A 27,006-nucleotide genomic window follows, 5' to 3' on the forward strand; every position below is an offset into this window, starting at 1 on the left:
CAAAACAAGCCTTAAAGGGTCCCTTCCCCTTCTCCTAGGGAAAAAAAACAGAGGCAGCCCTTTGAAGAAATAAGAATAGTAAATGATTTATTACTGTATACAAGGTGTTTTTGTCTTCTTCATGGAAGAAAAATGAGCATCTGCACAAAGTGGAAACAAAAAGGAAATTCTAGTTGGTCCCAGAACCACAACTCCAAACAATGAAAGGAGCCAGTCTCATGAGGATGCTTTGTAACACACAGCTAAATATTATATATATGTCACGCGCTAAGGGGACAGCTGAAGTGCTCTAGAGACTAATTATTTCACCACACTAGGGGTTGGCACTGTGTTTTAATGCCTTTCTCTCTTCCTCCCTAGGCTAGGCCATTGCTGATGTCACTTCCAGTGTCCGTCAACCTGGACCTGCCTCTCCCTGACAGGATGACTGAAAACTGTAAGCTCCAACAATTTTATCAGTTCCATTACGAACTATTGCCTGAAAATACCTTTTCCTTGTTTGTTTGATTTTTCTTGTGATCCAAGTATAAGGGGTGCTAGGTTGAACCCCAAATTTTTACCTTTGTTTTGTCATACTCTTACAATATATACTGCATATACAGTCATATGAAAAAGTTTGGGAACCCCTCTCAGCCTGCATAACAATTTACTCTACTTTCAACAAAAAAGCCATGTAGCTACTGTATGTTTTAATTGGAGAGAAGGAGCTTCCGTCTGGTTACACTTTCATGAAAGACAAAATTGTACTTGCTTAATCTTCTTTCTAATGGTGGACTCATGAACTGTAATGTTTACCACGTTGACAGAGGCCTGCAGATGCCTGGATGTAGCTGGAGGCTCTTTACAAGTTCTGTCTGGATGCCCATTCGTGACGAGACTGACAACTGCCTTGAAAGTTCTCCATTTGATAATAATGTTTGTCTTTGTAGATTTTTCCAATTATTAAATATGGCTTTATAGACCTTATTGGACCAATGAGCTGCAGTTTCACTGAGATCAACACAGGTGACTTGTGTCTTTGGTATGGTTTTCTCAAGCCTGAACAATCCAAATCAAACTGCCAAAACTTCTACTTTTATATCTAGGAGGTACTGATTCCTGACCTTCATCTAAATCAACCTAGCAGCACATTGCTCTAAAGATGATCTTAAGTAATATGGAAGCACTAAGGATTGCTTACTTTTTCACACATCACCTTAATATGTTGTCTTTATTGTTTGATAAATAATATTGATTGATACAAACATTCTCATATCTGCTTAATTGAGTGACTAGGCAAAATGTGCTGTGTGCTTTTTATTACTTAATATCAGATTTCTTTAATTTTAGAACTTGGGGAAGACTGATACTTTGGTTAGTCATTTGTTCATAAACAATGTATTAATAAATACATTCATCAATCTAGTGATTAAATAATATTTATTTAACACAAAATATGTACACAAAAACATTTACAATTGAATACATATTTCGGTTAACTTCCACTTAACAGTAAAATTGATATTTTACATGTAAATATGAAATTCATGCCTTCTCTTCTGAGGATTAAATGGCTTGTTTTAGTTGTGTTTTTTCTTACCACACACCCACTTAGATGAGTGCTTACATATACACACACATCCAAAGCAAGCTGCCTTTCTCAGGCCGAGAAATATTAATGGTGTTAACAAAACATGGAACTGTGACACTTGCTACCAAATTCACATTTTTAATCATTGAACACATTTTTCCAATCAAACAGAAATTAAATATACAAGATACTGTAATGTGTGGTAGTTTTCTGGGAATGCAGAGATAGTAATGAAAGACAGAAATGAAACCCTATAAAAAATTTTGTATCTTACCTCTAACAAATTACTGAAACAGAAAAGTACTTCCCTTGGTCCTTATCAAGTGACTTGTGAAAAAAAATTCTTCTAGAGTCAAACCTTGCTAACATTGCTGATAGTTGAGCAAACGTAACTTTATACAATATGGCTATTAGATACATAGTACATCATATAAAAATGACATCAAATTTCAGTAGAAACAATTCGAATAATTTGTAAATCTTAATTTTCCCCTTTTGCCATAAGATTGTCATTACAAACCTCATCATGACATACTTCAACAAATTGTAGGCACTGCATGTATTAAGTCTATAAAGTATCATTTTTAGTTGTGCAATACTTCAGGTCAAGTGGTCATTATGTCACAGATATCAACGTCCACACCAATTGGCTTACAGCTTTTAGACAGAAGAATCTGTACTTCTTCTTCATCTTTAAAAGAGTTTTCCTTGTATTCTTCTTTAAGCCATTTCCTGAACTTAAAATAAAACAATACAACAATTATGCATAAAAAATGCATTAGTCATTAAAATTGTTATACAAAAACTAGAGCCAGCAGTAATGGAATAATTAACAAATTAACAATCTATCAATTTTATTCTTATGTGACATGATGTGAAAAATAAATATAAAAATTGGGGCAATAGAAGTCAAGCTGTGAAACCTGTCATTAAGGCTGAATAAAACACAAGCGTATACCTTTCTAGCCAGCAGATTACCTGTAACTGTCCTAGGACATGAGGAGAGAGAAGAAGAGATACTGCACTCTGTTGTCACCTATCCCAAACATGGAGGAATGACTCTTTAAAGGACAGAACCATGAACAAGTTGTAAAAGGGTGGCCACAGGCTGGCAGGAGGTGGTACTCATTCATGGACAGTGGACTAGATGTTATCCCTGAATAGAAGCACAAATGGTAGTCATATACTTTAATTTGGCATTAGGAGAAAGAGTTCAATGGCTCACTGGCTGAATGAGCAGCTAGAGCCAAAGCTCAGGAAGTGTGCAAATATCGGGGCAGGCAGGCTAGATTCTCCAAGTGATAGTTAAGATACTCAGCGTCAAAAGTGCAAGAAGATTTTCATTTATATAGACAACAAAAAAAGAGTTAAAAGAATAATTAGTGTGGCTTCAATATGTGTAAGGTATGGGCTGATCTACTTTAGGGAGCAGTTCAAATCCTATTTAAATTAGTCTAATAATTGAAAGATTTACAGCAGTGTAAATAAATGGTATTTCAAATTCTGATTCAGCTTATTATACTATATATTTATTTTGATAGTTTTACTCTCTACTGCAGTAATGTGCAAACTTGATCCTGCAGTACCTGTAACACCTTTTATTCATTTTTCACCAATTAAAAGGTCAAACACTCACCTAGGTTAGCTAAATATAAATTAATACTTCTTAACTACTTCAAATCCAAAAACGTGATTGAACTGAAGGTAACAGAATAGCATGCCTCTGGTGGTATGGCCTCTTGATGGACAGTGACGAGCAGTCAATGGCAAACACAACCTTTAGCATAAGCCTTGAAAGTGACCATGTAGGCAACCCTGAAAAAAATGCTGGCTTGATCAAGTGAGGGACAATATGCGCTAAGTCAACACCGCCACTTGAAGATGCCCTAGATCACAACTAGTGGAAAGCGATGTGCCGAAAAGTGGACCCTCTGTCAATGTGCCACAAATGCTAGGAAATAAAAAAATGTCTAGTCATATATTTTTCTCCGCTCTAGGCACAACAATAGCTGTAATAATAATCCATCCATTTTCCTAAGCCTCTAATCCATGGTAGAGTCGTGGGTCTGGGTACCATCGGGCACAAACCAGGAGCAATCCCTGGACAGGGTGGCAATGCATTGCATGGTGACATACACACACGGCACTTAGCAGCACCAATTTACTATTACATTATTTGAGCAACATCATTGTATAATAAAATAACCACTGAAGAAACAGAACTGGGGTGGTACGGTTGTGTAGTGGTAGCGCTACTGCCTCGCAGTAAGAAGACCTGGGTTTGCTTCCTGGGCCCTCCTTGAGTGTAGTTTGCATGTTCTCCCTATGTCTGTGTAGGTTTCCTCTGGGTGCTCCAGTTTCCTCCCGCGGTCCAAAGACATGCAGGTTAGGTGCATTGGCAATATTAAAATTGACCCTAGTGTGTGTACCCTGTGGTGGGCTGGCACCCTGCCTGAGGTTTGTTCCTGCCTTTTGCCCTGTGCTGGCTGGGATTGGCTCCAGCAGACCCCCCGTGACCCTGTGTTAGCATATAGAGGGTTGGACAATGACTGACTGCCTGAAAGAGAACTGCAGAAGCCAAAGTCAGATTATAAGCAGAATATAGCTTGGCACTGTGGGCCTTTAGGTTTTTATAACTCCACCCACGATGATGGCTGTAAGCAGAGAAGCAATCAAGAAATGTATTCTTACCCTAAGAAAAGTTGTTCTAAGAATATGTGATAAAATATTATTTCTAGTTTCCTTTTGTTATCACAAAGATGCCTCACAAATGAGTAAGGCATTTTTTCATGAAGAGAAAACTTTCCTTTATCAATATGAACATATTCTGTACATTTTCAGACCTTTTCATTCACCTATGGACTCATGTACCCTTAAGCCCTATTGTAAGCTGTAGAAACCGCCTACGAACTTTTAAGTTTACATATATATCATATGTGTATATATATATATATATATATATATATATATATATATATATATATATATATATATATACCAGCAAAATATCCGCGCTTCGCAGTGGAGAAGTAATGTGTTAAAAGAATTAATGAAAAAGAAAAGGAAACATTTTGAAAATAATGTAACATGATTGTGAATGTAATTATTTAGTGACTGTTATGAGTGTTGCTGTCATCAAGGATTTGATCATCATTATTTCTTTCAATCAGGTTCATATTTGGAGGATGTGTTGTGTTCCAAGTTACATTCTGTGTTTGTCAACCGTTGTAAAGATAACAGGTTTCATTTATCGATTCCTTTCTTACTGCATCAACAAACAGCTCGTCTTCCTCTTTATTTGAGACATCACACACTGCATGCACGGGTTTTTTTTTTACACTGTGTTCCTTTAGCTGGACATTGACTTCTTCCACCGTGTGCTTTGTTTCCGCAGTAGCTGCACTTATGAATATGCTTGTATGTGTCACATGCTTCATATTGTTTTGCTGCCTTCTCAATTGTGTAACGCTTTTTTGTTCTGCACTCTTTGGACCTCTTTCCACGGCTTTATTTAATGTTAGCTAAGACCCCGGCACTTAAAAGTTTCTCTCGCAGTTTTGCTGAGTTTGTGCCAAACTCCTGCCTGACCATCTCACCTTCCTTTCCATGAGTGCAATCCTTCGCGGCAGAATGTTTCTATTGGATTGCCGCTGACGGACGGCCTTATATGGGCAGGCACCCAATTACGTGGGAGTCATGATAATGCGAGACGCAAGACGTAACTCCGCCTCACACGGCGACCGAGCTGCCCACTATGGCTGTATAAAGTATATGAAAGTAGGTTTCAGTTATGACCATTACACGTAGAATTTCGAAATGAAACCTGCCCAACTTTTGTAAGTAAGCTGTAAGGAATGAGCCTGACAAATTTCAGCTTTCTACCTACACGGGAAGTTGGAGAATTAGTGATGAGTGAGTGAGTGAGGGCTTTGCCTTTTATTAGTATAGATATATGTACAGGTGCTGGTCATAAAATTAGAATATCATGACAAAGTTGATTTATTTCAGTAATTCCATTCAAAAAGTGAAACTTGTATATTAGATTCATTCATTACACACAGACTGATGTATTTCAATTGTTTATTTCTTTTAATTTTGATGATTATAACTGACAACTAATGAAAGTCCCAAATTCAGTATCTCGGAAAATTAGAATATTGTGAAAAGGTTCAATATTGAAGACACCTGGTGCCACACTCTAATCAGCTAATTAACTCAAAACACCTGCAAAAGCCTTTAAATGGTCTTTCAGTCTAGTTCTGTAGGCTACACAATCATGGGGAAGACTGCTGACTTGACAGTTGTCCAAAAGACGACCAGTGACACCTTGCACAAGGAGGGCAAGACACAAAAGATCTTTGGAAAAGAGGCTGGCTGTTCACAGAGCTCTGTGTCCAAGCACATTAATAGAGAGGCTAAGGGAAGGACAAGATGTGGTAGAAAAAATGTACAAGCAATAGGGATAACCGCACCCTGGAGAGGATTGTGAAACAAAACCCATTCAAAACTGTGAGGGAGATTCACAAAGAGTGGACTGCAGCTGGAGTCAGTGCTTCAAGAACCACCATGCACAGACGTATGCAAGACATGGGTTTCAGCTGTCGCATTCCTTGTGTCAAGCCACTCTTGAACAAGAGACAGCGTCAGAAGTGTCTCGCCTGGGCTAAAGACAAAAAGGAACTGCTGCTGAGTGGTCCAAAGTTATGTTCTCTGATGAAAGTAAATTTTGCATTTCCTTTGGAAATCAAGGTCCCAGAGTCTGGAGGAAGAAAGGAGAGGCACAGAATCCATGTTGCTTGAGGTCCAGTGTAAAGTTTCCACAGTCAGTGATGGTTTGGGGTGCCATGTCATCTGCTGGTGTTGGTCCATTGTGTTTTTTGAGGTCCAAGGTCAACGCAGCCATCTACTAGGAAGTTTTAGAGAACTTCATGCTTCCTGCTGCTGACGAACTTTATGGAGATGCAGATTTCATTTTCCAACAGGACCTGGCACCTGCACACAGTGCCAAAGCTACCAGTACAGTGGAACCTCGGTTCACGAACGTCTCAGTTCACGACCAAAAAGTTTGCCAAACTTTTGCCTCGGTTCACGACCACACACTCGGTATACGAACAAGCCAGTTTCCCTTTCGGTTTGTGCGCGCCGATGTTTTCCGCACGTGTTGCATTGTTCTCTGTCAGACGTGCCTGCCTGCTGCTGAGAGAGAGAGGGAGGGTGCTGCACATGCCTGCCTGCCTGCTGCTAAGATTGGGGGGTGTGCACGTGGCTGCCTGCCTGCTGCTGAGAGATAGGGGGAGGGTGCTGCACGTGCGTGCCTGCCTGCCTGCTGCTGAGAGAGAGGGGGGAGGGTGCGTGCCTGCCTGGCTGGTTCATACGCGCCGATTACTGTGTTTAAGCAGAGCCGCTCCCTGTTCATTGTTCTCAGTCAGACGTGCGTGCTTTACCTGCGTTCTCTTTGTGCTCTACAGTATTTCGTGTGCTTTTGCAGTTAACTATGGCTTCTAATCAAGTGAAGAGTGGTGAGAAGAAAGTTTTGAAGAAAATTGAAATCGAAGTAAAGAAAGAAATTATTGAAAAGTTTGAGCGTGGCGTTCGTGTTACTGATCTTGCCACTGAGTACAAGAAGTCAAAATCTACGATTTCGACTATTCTAAAACAGAAAGAATCTATTAAAGCAGCTGATGTTGCAAAAGGAGTTACAGCGTTAACCAGGCAGAGGTTTCAAGTGCTGGAAGAGGTGGAAAAACTGTTTACCAGTTTACTCATTTACCAATTTGAGAACCCTCATGCTTTCAAGCAGCACAATGTAAACAAAGCCAGACTGCCAGTAATGTGGAGGTCAAACATGAAGGGTTGGGTCACAAGGACTTTGTTTTTGGAATGCCTGCATGAGGCTTTCTCTCCCGCCAGCTAAACAGCTAAAAACACCAGAAACCCAAGAAATCACAAGAGAGAAAACACCTGAAGAAAAACATCCTTCCATTGCAGAGCCAGACTCTCCCTTCTCTCCACCCAGTTCCTCCTCACTTCATGCCAAAACTCGACTCATGCAAGGTTAGTTTTCTTGGTGGTTTTTGTATTACAGATTTTTCAAAAGTTAATTTATCAGTTCGTAGTGTGAATTGTTGCAATGTTACTTTTCTCTTTTTTCAAATGTTCGCTTTTTTCCCTGTGCTTAAAGCGCATTAAAGTGTTTACATGGAGTTGTTCATAGCGTGATTTGTTGCAATGTTACTTTTCTCTTTTTTCAAATGTTCCTTTTCTTCCGCTGTGCTTAAAACTCATTTTAAAAAAAGTGTTTACAGTGATCGGGCTGTAAGGCTATTAGCATGAACTCCTGCAATGTTTTTTGGTTGCTTGTGGTTGGTTTTTAAATTAAAGTTCGGATTTGTTCAAATGTTCCCCTCTGTTTCAGAGAGAGAGAGAGAGAGAGAGAGAGAGAGAGAGAGAGAGAGAGAGAGAGAGAGAGAGAGAGAGAGAGAGAGAGAGAGAGAGAGAGAGAGAGAGAGAGAGAGAGAGAGAGAGAGAGAGAGAGAGAGAGCCTGCTTGTGTAGCTGAGCAGGGAGCCTGGGTGTTTTGTGTCAGTGTTATTCAATGTTTTTACATTCGTTTACTATTACACTGTGCATTCTATGGTGTAATTAACTATATTTGTGCTTAATCTTTACATATATTTACATATTTACATACAGTTCATACGGTCTGGAATGGATTAATTGTATTTACATACAATCCTATGGGGGAAATTGCTTCGGTTCACGACCAACTCGGTTTACGACCAGAGTTTTGGAACAAATTATGGTCGTGAACTGAGGTTCCACTGTACCTGGTTTAAGGACCATGGTATCCCTGTTCTTGATTGGCCAGCAAACTCGCCTGACCTTAACCCATAGAAAATCTATGGGGTACTGTGAAGAGAAAGATGCAATACACCAGACCCAACATTTCAGAAGAGCTGAAGGCCACTATCAGAGCAACATGGGCTCTCATAACACCTGAGCAGTGGCACAGACCGATCGACTACATGCCATGCCGCTTTGCTGCAGTAATCCAGGCCAAAGGAGCCCCAACTAAATATTGACTGCTGTACATGCTAATACTTTTCATGTTCATACCTTTCAGTTGGCCAACATTTCTAAAAATCCTTTTTTTGCATTGGTCTTAATTGATATTCTAATTATCCGAGATACTGAATTTGGGACTTTCATTAGTTGTCAGTTATGATCATCAAAATTAAAAGAAATAAACATTTGAAATACATCAGTCTGTGTGTAATGAATGAATCTAATATACAAGTTTTACTTTTTGAATGGAATTACTGAAATAAATCAACTTTGTCATGATATTCTAATTTTATGACCAGCACCTATATATATATATATATATATATATATATATATATATATATATATATATATATATATATATATATATTGAAATAGTTTTACTGTCAAATAATGCAAAGAGTATGCAGCACGTGTTTCGCCCTAATTCTGGACTTATCAGGCGTACATACTCACTGCATCCCCTCTCGGGAATCGAACCTCGGATGTCAGCGCTAGAGGCGAAGCCTCTTGTGTTGCGCCACGGCGTGTGGTTCGTTTATTTGACAGTATGTAGATCAGGGTATATATATATATATATATATATATATATATATATACATACATACATACATACATATACAGTATATAAGATAACTCCTGTTGCCACAATGCCTTTATTGAATAGACAAACTAGGGGTGAGCAAGTTCCTTTCTACTTTCTACTCATAAACTTGCAATATTATTTAGGAAAATCGCAACATTTTACTCACCAAAAATTCTGATTATTTGTAAACAAAATCCATCCTCCTCTCTTTCCTCAAAAACAGTACTCTGTTGTACGGATTATCTGTGCACTTCAGTTCCGTCAAAAAGTCCCTTTCTATCGCCATCGATGCTAATACTGAAAGTCGAACCTAGCCTGTTGTATTTCTGGCATAAGTTTTAATTCGCTTTAGGGCTGAAAATGCCTGCTCGACAGAAGCAGTGTACACGGGAATGGTCACCGCCAAATATACCAATGTGAACAGCTGCCCCATGCTCTCATTCAGATTTTTCTGATGAAGGAAGTCAAGGAGATCAGTGGGAGATTTTCCTGCAAAATCATCCATGGCATACATTACAGTCAGTTCTGTTTTTAGCCGAGACAGATCAAAAACCGCTCCGTGGCTCTCATATACAGTGATACCTTGAGATACAAGTTTAATTCGTTCCATGTCCGAGCTCGTAAGTCAATTTTTTGTTAAATGTTTTCAACATAAGAAAAATGTATCTATAATGAACAAATATTGTATCCAAACAAAATAAAACCTATTACATAAAAGAGAACCTACAGAAATAAACAGATGTTGGCGAAGCCAATTAGTGTATTGTAATGTTTTTCTCTTTCACTTCACTTTTGCTTAACTTAATTTTCTTCTTCACTAGTTTTTTTCTTTTTTGCCACGCTTTCGTCACTTTGATTCGCAGGGCGTTTCAATAGAAACCTGTCCAAGGAGCTTTGTTTAGTCCTCCCCTTTAGAATGTTTCTGAAATGAGTTAGGCAAGTGTCATTAAATAGCGCCGCTGCACGATCAGTTTCTTTTCAATAAAGTCAAGCGTTAGGCAAGTGTCATTAAATAGCGCCGCTGCACGATTAGTTTCTTTTCAATAAAGTCAAGCGTTAGGCAAGTGTTATTAAATAGCACCGCTGCACGATCAGTTTCTTTTCAATAAAGTCAAGTGTACCTTCAAAGCCGGAATAACTTCTAAAGATAAAAATGGGTAAACATGGTCAAGCTGATACAGATATGACCAAATATAATTACGTCAGTACCTCATGCAAAGGTGCTTCCACTAAGTAATAACTTAGTGTTGTATACGAGTACACTGTATGCTTTTACAACTCTGTGACTATATGCTTTACATACTGAGGCCCTTCATTAGATGTTGTGATGCATATGTATACATTTAGAAGTATAAATGGTATAGAATAATTTATACAACATATTGTTCCTTTACATACAAGTATAATTAAGCATTTACAATGAAATTTTAAAGATTTTAACTTACATTATGTAGCTCTGTCTTCTCAAACTCTTCCAGCTGTCTGAGGAAGCCAGCATTGGGTCCTGCACAGGCTCTGGCAGCTCGAACAGCCATTAGGGAATCTTGCCACCCTAAGTTAGTTACTGTCATGATGTATGCAACCACTAATGTGACACTCCGTGACACTCCAGCGAGACTACAGTGAGGAATAAGAAAGCCTGTAAGTAATAACCCAATAAAAATCATACTTTCAGTACCAGACAGTGTTTGGTAGACTTAGTGTACATACAGTATCCGAAAGTAAAGAAATAACTAGACTGATTGTGCCAAAGTGATCTCCAAACATCAAACTGCAATTTAGGAGTAAATATAATTGCATTCTAATATAGATTTTTTGTGATCTTCTGTACATTTTAGACTTATTTTGTAATTAAATCAAGGGACTATCATTGATCTAACAGAAAAGGATGCTGTATCCCACAACAAAAACACTAGGTAAAAAAAATGTTTAAGTTAAAACAAAAATTCAACATGCATGGATCAATATGGGAAGAGTATCACATACATGGACAAGTCACTAAAAATTTGCCTAAACAATATTTCATAAATATTACATCCCCAGAAGGAGAAATTCAAGACTTTACTTTATTCTGTAACTGTCTTATTCTCAATAGTGTGAAACACATCACAACTTTTATGTCTTGTAGGGATTTTTGTTACAGATTAAAGAAACTTAATTTTAATGTTAATACTAAAAGTATTCTATAACAATTAAAAACACATACACCTACATTCTGATAAAGAGGGCTGATTTTTGGATTGCTATTGGGATGCAAGTTCGGGATTGATCAACCCCGGCTGGGTCGCTTGAGCGAGGATGTATGATGTTGCGAGACCTGAAACGCCCGATGACCTCAGGATACATCACTGATGATGCGTCCCAGTGCATCCAGGTGATGTTTCTTATATAGTCAGGAAACTATATCAGTTTATGGAGTCAGGCAGTTGAAGATTAACCTTGACAAGTATTAAAATACATCTGGGTGAGATTTTGGAACTGCTTAGCCATTAGCTAAGTAAACAAGGTTGCTTGACTAGACAGTCTCCAGTCATCTATTTAATTTATATTCTTAATCAAACAATTCACAATCTATATATCTATATAATGCTTCCGTAGCACAGAGAAGACACAAAGTGAGGGCAATTGATTGACCATCATATAAATCCAGCTGCTGCTGGAAGGAGGGTTTCAGACTTCCATCGAACCTACTGCAAAATGGAATTTGTCCCTAACAGTGCTTCCATTATTTAGCCTGATAGCAAATTTTGAAAACTCCTTTCTATTGCTGCTTATAATGATCATAATTTTGGTAGAGTTTTCATATATATTTTAAGTTGGAATTAAACGGAGAGGACCAGGTTGGCGCCCCAACATTTTTAGATGCTAAACACATGCCCTGCTAGTGTGATTGGTGTCAGATATACTTTTTTTATTTATTTTAGGCAAGTAATGTACATTTTATTACTCTTTCAGTGAAGCTGGGTAGAACAGCTTGTATAATACTAAGGAGGCATACTAATAACTATTCTGTGAATAGTTTGGACCCTAAGCTATTTATAGCTAAAAACAGGTCCCAGCATGGACAACAATATACATTTTTTTTTCCTTACCCATAAAGCTGTCTGCCATTTTTTGGGTCAATATAATTTCTGTTTAAATTGCTTTGCAGTACTTTACTATATAATATACATTTTCAAGAAGCATCACTTTTTATTTGAGATAACAGTGATGAGCTGGCCCCACATTCAACAAGAGGCAAGGAATAAACATAGATGAGTCTTCCTTAAACTCTAAGGTGCTGGAGTATGTTCTTGTCCCCAGAACTCTTAACTAGGTTCACAAGGTTACATAACAAGTAGATTGGTAGAGATACCTAAAACATAACACAGTAATGTTTATGCACTGCTTGAGAAAACATATTTCCAGACAGAGATTGCCTTATTTACTGCATATTCATTGCTAAGACAACAGTTGACAGGTAGTTTCTTACAAAATTTCCAAATACTATATCTCCTTTCAGGGCAATCACAAAACTGATTTTAAAGTTCATTCAAAACAGACTGTAAATGGGGAAGACGGGACAGAGGCTGAGGTTTTCACTTTCCACCAATTCGCTACAAATTGCTCTTAATGGCTTTTAGATGTAGGGTGTCTCTCCCGTGTTAAACATGATAGAGTTACTGAATCCTTATTTCCCCTCTGTTTTACTTTGCTGCATTTACAAAAATGTTCTAGCAATCCAACTGCTCAAAGTTTGTCTATTAGTGGCTAAAATATTAAACAGACATTTCCTGCTTAAATTGCTTTACTATTTAACAGTTCCAAATTTTAGAAATAAAAAGGCCTTGTTTAGTGAAAAGAGAGAGATCCCGCTGCTGTCTAAGAATCAACCCTGCAATCAAGAGCACAATTGTTCAATGTAGTGTCCCAGCCAGGACGGTCCCCGAGATGGGCGATACCTCCCCTGGGCCACAAGTGGGCAGCCACCCGGGTCTGCTTGGGGGTCATGGGAACGGAGCTGGGACGCTCACCCCTACGGGAGGACATGGCCACCGCCAGGGGGCGCCTGGACAGTTAGGGAATCCTGGATGGCAGCACTTCCACCACACCACAAAGTGTTGCCGGAAGCAATCCCAGGGGCACCCGGGCACACTTCCGCCACACAAGGACGTGACATCAGGTGGAGCACCTGGGGCTCATCCGGGATTTGATAAAAGGGGTTGCCTCCCTCCAGTAGACGAGCCACATTTGGGAGGAAGGAGACGAAGCTTGTGAGGAGGGGAGAGGAAGTCAAGAGAGAAAGAAGAAAAGAAAGAAGAGGAGAAAGAGAAAGAGAGAAAGGAAGAGAGTTGGTGGATGAAGGCATTGTGGTGCTATAAGGAAAAATAAAGAAGTGTGTTTTGGACATTCTGGTGTCTGTCTGTCTGTCTGTGTCCAGGGGTATGCTTTCCACAGTAGTTTAAGAAGTCGTTCTCTATCCCCACTGCCTTTAAGTGCTATTCTATAATCCAAAGTTCTATTGTTGCCAAACAGGATGTGGCAAAAAAGGGAGGTGTTGCCCCAAAAGAATTCCTGTGCAGAGACACATTAAAAAAGGAAAGATCCATTCATTTACTGAAGGTAGTTTCATATTTGTATCAAGTCAAATCAGAAACCAACCCCTGACAAGGGGCTGTTCCACTATAAGAGAGACTCATGCTCACAGTCATAAATGACCAACCTTGAATCATCAATCAATTGCATGTCTTTTGCATGTGGAACGAAACCAGGATGCAACAATAATATCTATAGTCAAAGGTAAAGAGATCATGCAAACTACAAAGATACTGAGAAAGGATATCATGGACAAAAACTGACAATCCAATACACACAAGACCAGTTTTCCTTGCATGCTCTACAAATGCATGGGAAGAGTGATACTTTTAGAGCTCTAGAGAAGTGATTAAATATCTGATCTATTATAATGTATTTAGATATTTAATGACTTCTCTGGTCCTCTAAAAGTATCACTCTGTCCTTGATGCCATTCTAGCTTGAAGCCAAGATTCCTCACTTAATGCTGTTTTATGCTAGAACCTCTAAGCATCCATGTCATCAAGCCACAGCTGGGCTCTTAAAGGCAATAGAGAATAACAAGAATATTTTTAATTTTTCTTTTGATTTAAAAACTTAAAGAACACAATTAAAAAAAAGCCTTTTCAATGTCACCAATGCTCATTTTAGCTACTTCATCCAACATTCAGGTCAAATGCAGTTAGCTAATGACCTAACACATACTGCCTAAAATAATAAGGTGTAATGAAAAATTTATTTAGGTCACCAGAATTACATTTTTCCTGCAACCGTAAATGGGAAAAAATAAGAGAAATTATATCTAGATTAGTTCTGTATGTTATTCCCTCATCAACTTTTAACATTAGCAGAAGTGAACTGGCACACCATATCTAATGTCCACCAGCTTCTTTTTTTTAATTTTTAGATAAAGTCTACTAGTTTTCACCTAACCATGGAACTATATATAACTTCATTTTGTGGTCTTCACTGTTTCTCATTTTCTATTGTTAGATTGTCAAGACTATAGTATTCTGTTTTTCATTTTGTTTTTTTTTTTATTCTGATTCACCTAAAACCATAACTTCTGGGGTTATTGGATCGAGTCTCCTTAAGATTCACTGACCTGCATTTTTAATTGCTTGCTGCTACTTGATGCCTTTTTTATTAACAACTTAACAGTTTTACAACTCGGACAATTTGAAGATTTCTAACCATTTGCTTCTTTGTCTTTCCAGGAGAGTGCGGCTGTGTTAATGCCTGATTTCACCTGTGAATTTTCCTCACTTATGTGGTTGCCCACGTCAGCTTTCTTTGTTGATACCCTAACCTGACTGATATCAGCTTACCTGTGGAAACTTAAAGCAGTAAGTCAATCACCTGTGGATCAACCAAGCTTTAAAATGAAGCCTCCCATTATCTGGTTACTCTTTTTATTCCACATATTTTGCTGGATCAAAAACATTAACAGTGTCAGTGTGTACTTCTTCTCGAGACTTGCTGGGTTACTGTTAGTGCTTATCTGTGATCAACTTTTCTCTGCTGTGCCACTCTGCCTTGCAGATCTGATGTTATGTTTCTATATCAGCTTTGATATTTCCTATACAATAACTGGATTTTGACTATACTAATATACTCACATGACAAATTTCTTTAACTCACTTTGTCAGTAGCAAATGGCCAGACTTGTATAATCTTAAAAACACTGGCATATTATGTCATTCCAAATACATCTCAGAGGATTGTGGTTCATACGGCTGTGATTGGGAGCCCATCACCACCATTTATTCTGAAGTACGATATGTAGCTTAGGGTTTTAATCACAGGGGTGTAAATGTACTAAATGTTTGATATACTGGAATAAACTCTGGATATGGGTCTTTTCACAAAGAACTTTCTGTAGGTAACACTGATGTGCTTAGCACAAGGTTTATCAACAGTAACTGATTCACTAAAGACTATAATCTTAATACTGTGTGTTATGCTTACCAGTAACACTGAAAGCTACAGTAGCTCCTAAGGTCATGAAATCAACATCAAAAATTGAGTACAGAAAATCAAACAAAACTGAAAATGTAAATAAACTTCACAACTGAAATTTAAATACACTTCACAACTGAAACGAAAATGGATATGGCGCATACCCTCTGGCTGCACTGGAGCTCTCCTTTTCTACAGCAGATTGTCCCTGGAATTTACCTATGAACTGCCTTGTCAAAGATGTGTGTTTGCATCACCCCCATATTGTTCGATGACTGCTCCATTTCACAGCTACTGTTTTCAGATTGTTCATGGAAGGTTTTCATGCCTAAATCACAGCAAAAATTTGGATGGTGGACTATGTGTAACTGTTAGATCTGATCTAAGCATCAAATAAATATCCACTTACTGTCCATTAGCCTTGTTTTAACCAAAAAAAATAACAAAATCCAGTTCTACCTTACTTATCATTTGTTCACGTTGTGTTACCTTGCTTTGCCCAGGAAATTTTGTTAGAAAGTAGGCCTCACTTCTAGTGCCATCAGTTAATTAGATATATCAGAAGTACTATGCAAATCCTTTTCTGTATACAGTATTTGTAGTTTTTTTTTAATAAACAAAGGGCTATTATAAGCAGGGAGCATGGTATAGTGGTTAAGGCTATGGACCTAGCCTGAGGATGTGGGTTAAAATCCCACTACTGGCACTGTGTGAGTCACTTCACCTGCTTGTGTTACAACTGGAAAAACAAAAGAATTGTAACCAATTGTATCTCAAATGTTGTAAGCTGACTTAGATAAAAGGTGTCAGTTAAATTAATAAGTACTAATAATATTACATGGTCACTGGAACTGCTTACTCTTAAACATACTATAAACAATTGCCCTCGAGTAAATTTCTGATTTTGCTAGTGACTTGGCTTTTGTTGATGGTCACTGCAAAATGCAATTTTACAGGAAGGTGTATTGTTTTGAACTGCAATGGGTAATTTCAGTAGGAATAATGTAAAATTTGATTATATATAGATGTTTAAAATGTTCATTTATTTACATCATGCACTCAATAATTCCTTTTCTTCTTTTTCTGTCAGTTGTATGCGGTCACCCTTTAAAGTCTGCAAATGCAAACGTATATGTAAATAATTTTGGACAGTGGGGGTGTGTGGGGCACCCATGTTCAAAGTAAGCAGATGTGCATGTAAATGTAAATGATTTTAGAGGGTATACGCAGTCCTACATGTACATAAAATAAAAAAATGTCCTTATGGGCTTTTGCATGCATCCATATAATGGTGTAACACAGATCAAAGGCAGTATTACAAATGATGGACAAAAAGATCAGGGGCTTAGCATTATTGAACACATACATAATCGAGAAAAAAACCAGGAGCTAGGCCGAACAGATCACAGCTTATGCCTCTGAATCCCCTAACCCAAAGGCTCTGCATTGGTCCAGGGTTGTCTTGGACCCAAGGACACCACTTCTGTCTCTTCTCCCCTCCCCTCCATTCTAGAAACGTATCATCTACTGGCACTCAAGGTTCATGGTGCACTTGTTAACCATTGAGTTTTGCATCTTTCTTGAGCTTCGACGTCTTTTCCCTTTCATTTCACACCTGACTGTGCTGTACACAACAAACATCTCTTTTTTCTGTACAAGACACCTCCCCTTCTTCAGCTGTCCATCCACTTTATTTGTTGGTGGTGCTGTTTAGCCTTAGTGCAGTGCATGTACGTTAGTACAATAACACAGTGAAACCTTGGATTGCAAGTCACTTGGTGTGCGAGTGTTTTACAAGACAAGCTAAAATTTTTAATAAATTTTAACATGATAAACGAGCGAGGTCTTGCAATGAAAGTAGTACATATACGCTTTGTCTGCCAAGCGTCACGTGGGGATTGTGGGTAATCATCTCCCATGCTCATTCTCAGTCAGCGTGCCTCACTCATATACTCAACATCCATATGAGCGTATACTGTTTACTATAGCATGTTGACCACGTGTGTGTGTGTGCTGTAATGTGCGACTCCCTGTCATGCACCCCAAAACACAAGGCTGAGTCTCAGTACTTTACAAAACCAGCTTTATTCAGCTTGAAACAGGAACAGCACGGTTATTGATTGTAGCAGGATCTACCGCTCTACTATACACAGACACAGCAATCAGGTAGGGTCGTGACCAGGTTAGTGGCTAAGTAATACAGTGGAACCTCGGGTCAGGAACGTCTCAAAACACGTACAAATCGGGTTACAACCAAGCCAGTTTCCCTTCTGGTTCGTACGCGCCGGTGATTTACGCACGTATTCAGTTTCTCCACAGTACATTGTTCTCGGTCAGACGTGCATCGCGCACGAGACTTTACCTCAAAACTGTAATCTCCTCTCCACCCACTTCCTTCATGCCAGAACTTGACTCATGCAAGGTTAGTTTTCTTGGTTGTTTATGGTTAGTTTTTGTATAAATTACGGATTTTTCAAATGTTCATTTTTTTTCCCCGTGCTTAAAACTCATTAAAAAAAAGTGTTTACAGCGAGCGGTTCGTAAGGCTGTAGCGTGAACTCTTGCAATGTTAGTTTTTTCTGTTCAAGGTTTTCTCAGTGTTATTCAATGTTTTTACATTTAGTTTACTATTACACTGTGCATTCTATGGTATATTTAACTATTTTTGTGCTTAAAAATCTTTAAATAATATATATTTACATACAGCTCATACAATCCGGAACGGATTAATAGTATTTACATACAATCCTATGGGGGAAATTACTTCAGGTCACGACCAAATCGAGTTGTGACCAGAGTTTTAGAACGTATTACGGTCGTGATCCAATGTTCCGCTGTACTGTGCTCTTGCATTTATAATGTTCCTTGCATCACCCATAGACAGCAGGTGCTTACAGCTTCACGGCGATCTTTTCTAATTCTCTTTTACGGCGAACTGCTATAGCTCTGGGAGCCTGCGGTTGCTTGCTTCAGGACGCTCACGTGTTGTCCCGTTGGGGGGGAATCCCAAAAGAGTTTAGAAACTTACAGTGCGTAAAGCATTTATTTTATTTTGTGTCCAAGTGTAGTGACTCTTCAGGCAAAAGCAACTGTCATAGGATAGGTTTCCTTGTTAAAGTCGCAAAAAAAGAAAAACACTGAATCAACAGATAGCAGTGATTCTGTTAGTTACAGTGAAGATTTTGTATTAATCATTTTTATATAAATATTTGTGGGTTGTGAAATTAATTATCTGAGTTTCCATTATTTCTTATGGGGAAAGTTGCTTTGATATACGAGTGCTTTGGATTACAAGCACGTTTCCGGAACGAATTATGCTCGCAAATCGAGGTTCCACTGTAATTAATACTGGCAAATAAAAAATCACAAGTTGGCTAATTTTCTTTTTGCTATAACCATATAAATTTCAATCAAATCAATCAAAACATTTTTGGGATTCTGGGGTATTTAGTTTTTTTGTTTGCATGGGGCAACATCTAAATATCAATATATTGAAATGTCCTTTCTTAGAAGATACCTACTGCCCTAGATGTACCATCTTACCAAAGTTCAGCTTTTTAACTAAATGAGAAGTAGTATTTTTGTTGATGAGTGAGTCAGCCCTTCAGTCAGCTTTGCATTATATATACAAAGGAGTATATACATATACTGTATATTGTCGCAGATGGCTGCAGGGGTGACCTGGCCGGGATGCCTTGGAGGACCGGAGGAGGGCTTATGCCTCCCTCTGACCATATGGGGGCGACCACCCTGGTGCCTTTGGTGGCCACGGGTACAGGGATTTGAAGCTCAACCTTGTAGGGGTCCATGGTCACTGCCAGGGGGTGTCCGGATGCCTTGGGAGCCCTGGACCTTGCCACTTCCGTCACACCCAGAAGTGCTTGGGGGAAGACGCGCAGGGACACCTGGAGTGCTTCCAGGTATGCAGCCGGCACTTCCGCCACACAGGGGAGTGCCGGTGGAAGATTGCCGGGAAGCACCTGGAGCAAATCCGGGTGACTATAAAAGGGGTCGCCTCCCTTCATTCAAGGCTAGAGTCGAGAGAGATGAGAGCTTGGTGGAGAGGAGTGGAGGCGGCCTGAAGAAGTGAGGCATCCTGTTGTGGCCGGGACTTTGGAGGTTTGTGCACTTGTAAATATGTATAATAAACATGTTGTGGGTGATGTCAACGTGTCTGCGCCGTAATTTTGTGGACGACCCAGTGCAACAGGTGCGCCCACACATGTACCGTGGAAGTAGAGTACGCACAACCCCGGAAGAGAGAGTCGCCCTACAGACCACTACCAGACCACAGAGGGATTGTACTCATCTGGTGCGGAAGAACAGCAGCAGGCGGTGCAGGAGTGCAGTCGGCTCCTGCAAGCGCGCCATCGCTAAAGGCGCCCGGGACGGCATGTCGCCTAGTGAGGCCACGCCAAGGATGTTTCCTCAGACAGACAGGATCAGGAAGGTAAGTTTTGTGTGTTTTGTGTTTGCAAGGCAGGGGCTGCCCAGATCCGTGTTGGTGGAATGCCAGCCACCGCACCAGGATGAGAGGAAGCAAGAAGTCCCTCCCTGAGACAGGAACGGGATTTTACGGTGTGTCTTGCGTGCCCGCCGATGACTGGAGAGAGGCGGGACCAAGGAATGTCCATCTCGGGCCAGGGAAGGACCCGATTGGGCCAGAGGAAAGGGCCCACAGGAAGCTGATGGCGTGTGTTGCTGACGGACAGGTAAGCTCACCGTCGGCTAACTTCCTGTCTTTGCCTGTGGTCCTGCGCGAACTGGAGGAGTGCCTTCAGTCCGCAAGGCCCATTCCACAGCTGCTATGTGCCCTCCAGACGGAGATGCTGGAACTAAGGAGGAAGGTGGTCGCGTCGGGGGAGCAGCCGCGAGCTGCGACAGGACGGCACAACGCTGGAGTCTTCAGCTGGAGTGGGACGGCGGGGTTGGGGAGTAAAGCCGACCCCGTAAAGCATAAAGGAGAGCCCACCGAAAAGGCCCGTGATTGGAATGATCGGAACCGAGTAGGGGGATCTATGACAGTGGACGTGGCAGTGAGTGCTGTGTGCAAGGTGAGGGCAGGAAGACCGAGAGGGCTGGCAGGACGGGGGCTGATGAGTGCCCTGGGTCCTAGTGCCCTATGCCCCGAGCCTGCGGCGGTCTCCCGTCACTCTGTAGGGACGCAGACGGGATTGGATCAGTGCGTTTGCCAAGTGCAGACACAAACTGTCAGGGCATCCAATAATAAAAGGAGGAATCGAGGGGTGAATGCTGGTTCCTCCGATAAGGGAGGACGTGAGGCAGGATGCTCACGTCCGGAGAAGGGCCGCCCTCTGCGGAGGCAGAGGGAAACCAGGACGTCAGTGAAGAGAAGCAGGTGGTCCCGTCTGTTGTGACAACAGGAGGGACACAGAACCTGCGAAGGGGGTGCCGAAAAGGCAAGTTGTGGGGTACTGGTCAGAGGGGGGAGCGCTGCCAGTATGTGGCATGGAGGGAAGCCAAAGCGTGGTGTCCAGGGAGCGTCTCTGTCCCTGTGTCTCTTTATTTTACACGACCGGACCCTGGATGCGCAATAGGACCCGCTTCGCTGGGGACCTGCCCTCACAGTATGGGCTGCCTGGCTGGACGACTCTTCGCTGGCGATGTGGCACTGCCGCAACTGGCGGAGGCTACGAAGATGCGAGTGACTCCGGCCAAAGGGGCACGAACACCTCGGAGGAGGTGCTGAAGGAGTAGCCCCGTGGTGCCGGATTGGACCCAGGAGCCTCAGGAGTAGGACACACTTCGGGGATGTGCTGCTCCACCAGACGGGTCTTCATTGGCGGTGGGGCAGTGTCGCAGATGGCTATGGGGGCGACCCGGCCGGGACGCTTTGGAGGACCAGAGGAGGGCTTACGCCTCCCTCAGACCATGTGGGGGCGCCCACATGCCTTGGGAGCCCTGGACCTTGGCACTTCCGCCACACCAGGAAGTGCTGGGGGGAAGATGAGCAGGGACACCCAGAGTGCTTCCGGGTACGCAGCCAGCACTTCCGCCACACTGGGGAGTGCCGGTGGAAGATTGCCGGGAAGCACCTGGAGCACATCTAGGTGACTATAAAAGGGACTACCTCCATTCATTCAAGGCTAGAGTTGGGAGAGAAGAGAGCTTGGTGGAGAAGAGTGGACAGAGACAATTTTTTTCTAATTTTAATTCTGTACATTACCACAATGAATTTTAAATGAAACAACTCAGATGCAGTTGAAGTGCAGACTTTCAGCTTTAATTCAGTGGGGTGAACAAAATGATTACATAAAAATGTGAGGCAACTAAAGCATTTTTTTAACACAATCCCTTCATTTCAGGGGCTCAAAAGTAATTGGACAATTGACTCAAAGGCTATTTCATGGGCAGGTGTGGGCAAGTCTGTCGTTATGTCATTGTCAATTAAGCAGATAAAAGGCCTGGAGTTGATTTGAGGTGTGGTGCTTGCATGTGGAAGATTTTGCTGTGAACAGACAACATGCGGTCAAAGGAGCTATCCATGCAGGTGAAAGAAGCCATCCTTAAGCTGTGAAAACAGAGAAAACCCATCCGAGAAATTGCTACAAAATCTACAGTTTGGTACAGCCTGAGAAACAAAGCAAGCACTGGTGAATTCAGCAATGCAAAAAGACCTGGACGTCCACGGAAGACAACAGTGGTAGATGATCGCAGAATCATTTCCATGGTGAAGAGAAACCCCTTCACAACAGCCAACCAAGTGAACAACACTCTCCAGGGGGAAGGCGTATCGATATCCAAGTCTACCATAAAGAGAAGACTGCACTGCAGGGTGCACTGCAAGGTGCAAGCCACTCATAAGCCTCAAGAATAGAAAGGACAGATTGGACTTTGCTAAAGAACATCTAAAAATGCCAACACAGTACTGGAAAAACATTCTTTGGACAGATGAAACCAAGATTAACCTCTACCAGAATGATGGCAAGAAAAAAGTATTGAGAGGGCGTGGAACAGCTCATTATCCAAAGCATACCACATCGTCTATAAAACACGGTGGAGGCAGTGTGATGGCTTGGGAGTGCATGGCTGCCAGTGGCACTGGGACACTAGTGTTTATTGATAATGTGACACAGGACAGAAGCAGCCAAATACATTCTGAGGTGTTCAGAGACATACTGTCTGCTCAAATCCAGCTAAATGCAGTCAAATTGATTGAGCGCCGTTTCATGATACAGATGGACAATGACCCAAAACATGCAGCCAAAGCAACCCAGGAGTTTATTAAAGCAAAGAAGTGGAAAATTCTTGAATGACCAAGTCAGTCACCTGATCTTAACCCAATTAAGCATGCATTTCACTTGTTATAGACTAAACGTTAGACAGAAAGGCCCACAACCAAACAGTAACTGAAAGCCACTGCAGTAAAGGCCTGGCAGAGCATTAAAAAAGAGGAAACCCAGCATCTGGTGATGTCCATGACGTCCCCCGACTTTTTGCTGGTACTGCAACTTGCACACGTATCACGCTAATTTCTGAGGACCTGCTCAGAGGACGTGTGAAATGAACGCTGGGAACGCGTGGCAGCCATGATGCGGGCGCATACACGTTCTGAGCGTGAAGTATAAATCGGCCCTAAGAAGAAAGGATATCTACAGGCAGGGGTTCAGAGAAGCATTACAGCAGAGATGACCACATTTACACTTTAATGAGAAAACATAAAGAGAGTTTAATTTTAACATACATTTGAAGCATATAATATGTTTATAGTAAGCATTTCATTGGACGACTGTTCTAATTATGTCTCTCCTAAGGTCACAACTAGAATTTCAAGCTTACGTTTAAGAATTACCAAATATTTAGTGCTTCACACGTTGTACTCTGAAATCAGTACTGTAGATCATAATGTATTCTCCTGAAGATTACATTATATAACATATCCCATTTCACAAGGGAGAGCACTTAAACAAATTCCTGTTTAAAATATAGAACCAAAAAAAACTTAAAATAAGGTGCACCATACTTCTGCAATGAGTGTCAGTTTTCGCACAAAGCAATAAAGAAATTTCAAAGTAGATAGTGCTATGTTCATTAAGTTAAATAACAGTATTAGCTGCTTGCATCATCACTGGGCACTATATCATGACACGCATTCCTCATCTGTAGCTTCAAGATCTGCAAAAGCATATCCACTACACATGTGAAGAGAGATGCCAGGGGCCACCTTCTCTTGTGCTGCTTTCTAAATACCAGTTAGACAACCAAATTTAACATAGTAAACTTATATGTACAGAAACTGTAAATGCAAAAAAAAAAAGAAGAATGATAGTTTTACAGTGTTCTTGAGATACTACTCCCATTCTTTCCATTAAAATCAGAAGAAGATAATAATTGTTCTAAAATTATTTTTTAACAAAGAACGGTTCAAATGAGCTGGACAGACTGAATGGTTTCCTTTTGTTTGTCAGATGTCTTACGTAAAATAAAGATTAATTTCTAAACGTACATTATCTCAGTTTTTTTTTTACTACACTGAAGAATTCTATTTGTTCCAAAGGTGCTCAAACGTAATTCAAAGAGAAAAGGATGAGTACTTCATTAAAAAATTAATGAAGCATTTTAAGAACTTGCACATTGTTTTCAACTCAGATTTGACCCATACCCTAAGAATATTTCCACTGATAATCAAATTGGATACTTTAATATTTGTTGGATGTACCTTTCTCAAACAATGCTTCCTTATGATTGAGTAGCTGAGACTATTTCCAAGTCTATGACCATTGGTTTTGCTTTTTGACATTTACGTTGATGTTGTTATAATGTTTCAGAGCAACAGAGTATAAAATTAGATGTCTTACTTTGAAAATATTCTTGAGATGAGCTGTCAGATTTTGAAAAAAAAAAACCCACAGGTGTAGAAACATCCGTATATTTAAAAGATGTGGGAGTCGGATATGAAGCTCAGCAATCACTTGTGTGAAAAATGTGTAACATGAAGAACAGCATACAACTTTGCAGGGAGCAATGGTTACAGAGTGGGCCATAAATCTTACTTGTTGTATGTTTTGAACTAACATTTTTAAGAAAGCAAACATTTCAATGTATTGTAAATCTAGAAGAATTCTGCAATCCTTGCCTAAATGTTAATATTAAAGTATGATAAATAATAGCACATAAAAGGAATGAAAATGAATGTTCACTCATACGTATATTGTATATAGACAGATAGGTGCACACTCGTTCCTTAACAGATATTGTAGTGTAATATCAATCTATATACCCTGATATGCCAAAACATTATGACCACTCACATATGAAGTGAATGATGAAAACTCATAACAATGAGTCATGTGAAGGTCAGGATATATTAGATGGTAGGCTGACATTAGATACTCAGTCAACATGTTGAATACAGAAGATATGGGAAAGGTATAAAGAGAGACCTGAGTGAATAGGAAATGGGCCAAATTATTATGAAAAGACATCTGAATCAGAGCATTTCTAAAACTGAAGGCTTGTGGGATGTTCAGGGTCAGCTGTGGTGACTTCCCAAAGGCAGTGGTCAGAGGAGGAAAAAAAACATAAACCAATGACAGGGTGTTGGGCAGCCAAGACTCACTGATACAAGAGGTCAACCAATGCTGTCTCATCCAGTACGAAACAACATAAGACCTACTGTGGCACAAATAGCAGATATCCTAAGCGAGTAATGTGACAAGACATACAGTGAATTGAATCCTGTTACATATTGGACAGAGTGTTCATGCTAACCCCTGTCCATTGATAAATGTGCCCTGGGTCCTGACATCCATGTGGTCATTGATTTGACATTTACAACTTACCTAAACATCACCGCACACCAGGTTAACCCCAATGGTATTCCTAGATTGAAATGGCATCTTTTAGCAGGATAATGCTTACTGCCAGACTGCATGAATCGTTTGGGAAAGATTTGAGAAACATAATAAAAAGTTCAAAGTGTGTTGTCCTGGCATTCAAATTTCCCAGGTCTCAATACAATCGAGTATCTGTGGGATGTGTTTAACATAAGTCAAATCTGTGGCAAGTTGGAGTATCTGCTTCTAACATCCTAGTGCTAGGAACCACATGACACCTAAAGAGGTTTTGTAGAATACAAGGCATGGTGGATTGGAGCCGTTTTAGTGGCACACAGAGAAGCAACAGCATACTTGACAAGTGGTCATAATGTTTTGGCTTGTAAGTATATATTAGCCACAGTAAGACATTTCCAAAACAATTACCAAGGAAACAGTCTAGTCTAAACTAAAGTAAACACACAGAAAATGTATGTGCATAATCTACTTAAATCTAATATATCAAGTTGTATGTGGGCCTGAGCTACTGTAAATTGACAACAACAGCTAAAGAAATAGGGAACATACCCCAAAGTGAACACCATTTTTTAAAGGTGACTTGAATATGCCGCCTGTAATACCTTTCATGCACATAAAAATTAAAAGCTTAGAAATTTGAAGTTAATGACAAAAAGTACCTTATACAAGAAGTCATTAAGAAATAATTCAGAAGGAAAAAAACTCAAAACATTAAAAAAAAAAAAAAATCATGCACAATGCTTGATGTAAAAAAATGTGTTATTCAAATGTTCAAAATTCAAATGGCAATAAAAGAATAATATGAAAACAAACAACAGTAAATGTAAAAACAATTTAAAGTTGAAGCTTCTCATACCAGTGGACAAGGCATCCCTCTCCTTGAAGCCGACACTCATGAATAAACTTGATACTTTCCTTGAAATACTGGATGCTGTAAAGAAAAATACAGGTTTGTGGTACTGCATTTCTTAAGAGTCTCTGCTTTGCCTGTACAAGTAAGATGCATTAAATTTAATTAATACAGAGATTAAATATGTTATAGGTTCAGTGAGAGGGGGACACACCTGCCTCACATGAATAATATTTTGCACTTAAAACACAGGTAATGGAATCCAATTAAAACAATAATACACTGAATGACACTAGACTTTGCCCTATGACGGTTTTCTGCATTATTGCCCATTTTTAACAGTTATCATAACCCAAAATCTAATATTTGATAAAGCTGACGTTGAATGAACAAATAAAGCAAAGTTTAATGTGTTAATACCTTTGCAATAATCCAGTGTTCCATGTGAAATTCAACTGTCCCTTTGGACTCAATAACTGGTTACAACATTTTAGTAGCAGTAACCACTAGCAGATGTTTCCTGTAGTTATTGATCAGATTCTTTCTGGGCCATGGAAGAATTTTTTTTCCTCTCTTCCTTTCAGAGTGGCTAAAACTCAGTGACATTT

General features: G+C 40.1%; 1 protein-coding gene across 1 annotated transcript in view; it reads right to left on the bottom strand.

The window, feature by feature from the left end:
* Positions 1–1,400: 1,400 nt before the first annotated feature.
* dusp22b (dual specificity phosphatase 22b) overlaps positions 1,401–27,006 on the bottom strand; it is a 144,282-nt gene continuing 118,676 nt past the window's right edge. The window contains exons 5-7 of the mRNA XM_039753436.1: positions 26,405–26,479; positions 10,666–10,837; positions 1,401–2,307 (exon numbers count right to left, since the gene is read on the bottom strand). Of these exons, the coding sequence (XP_039609370.1) occupies positions 2,176–2,307; positions 10,666–10,837; positions 26,405–26,479 (379 nt within the window). The 3' untranslated portion in view covers positions 1,401–2,175. The remainder of the gene's footprint in view (positions 2,308–10,665; positions 10,838–26,404; positions 26,480–27,006) is intronic.

The sequence above is a fragment of the Polypterus senegalus genome, chromosome 5, assembly GCF_016835505.1.
Source record: "Polypterus senegalus isolate Bchr_013 chromosome 5, ASM1683550v1, whole genome shotgun sequence".
NCBI lineage: Eukaryota > Metazoa > Chordata > Cladistia > Polypteriformes > Polypteridae > Polypterus > Polypterus senegalus.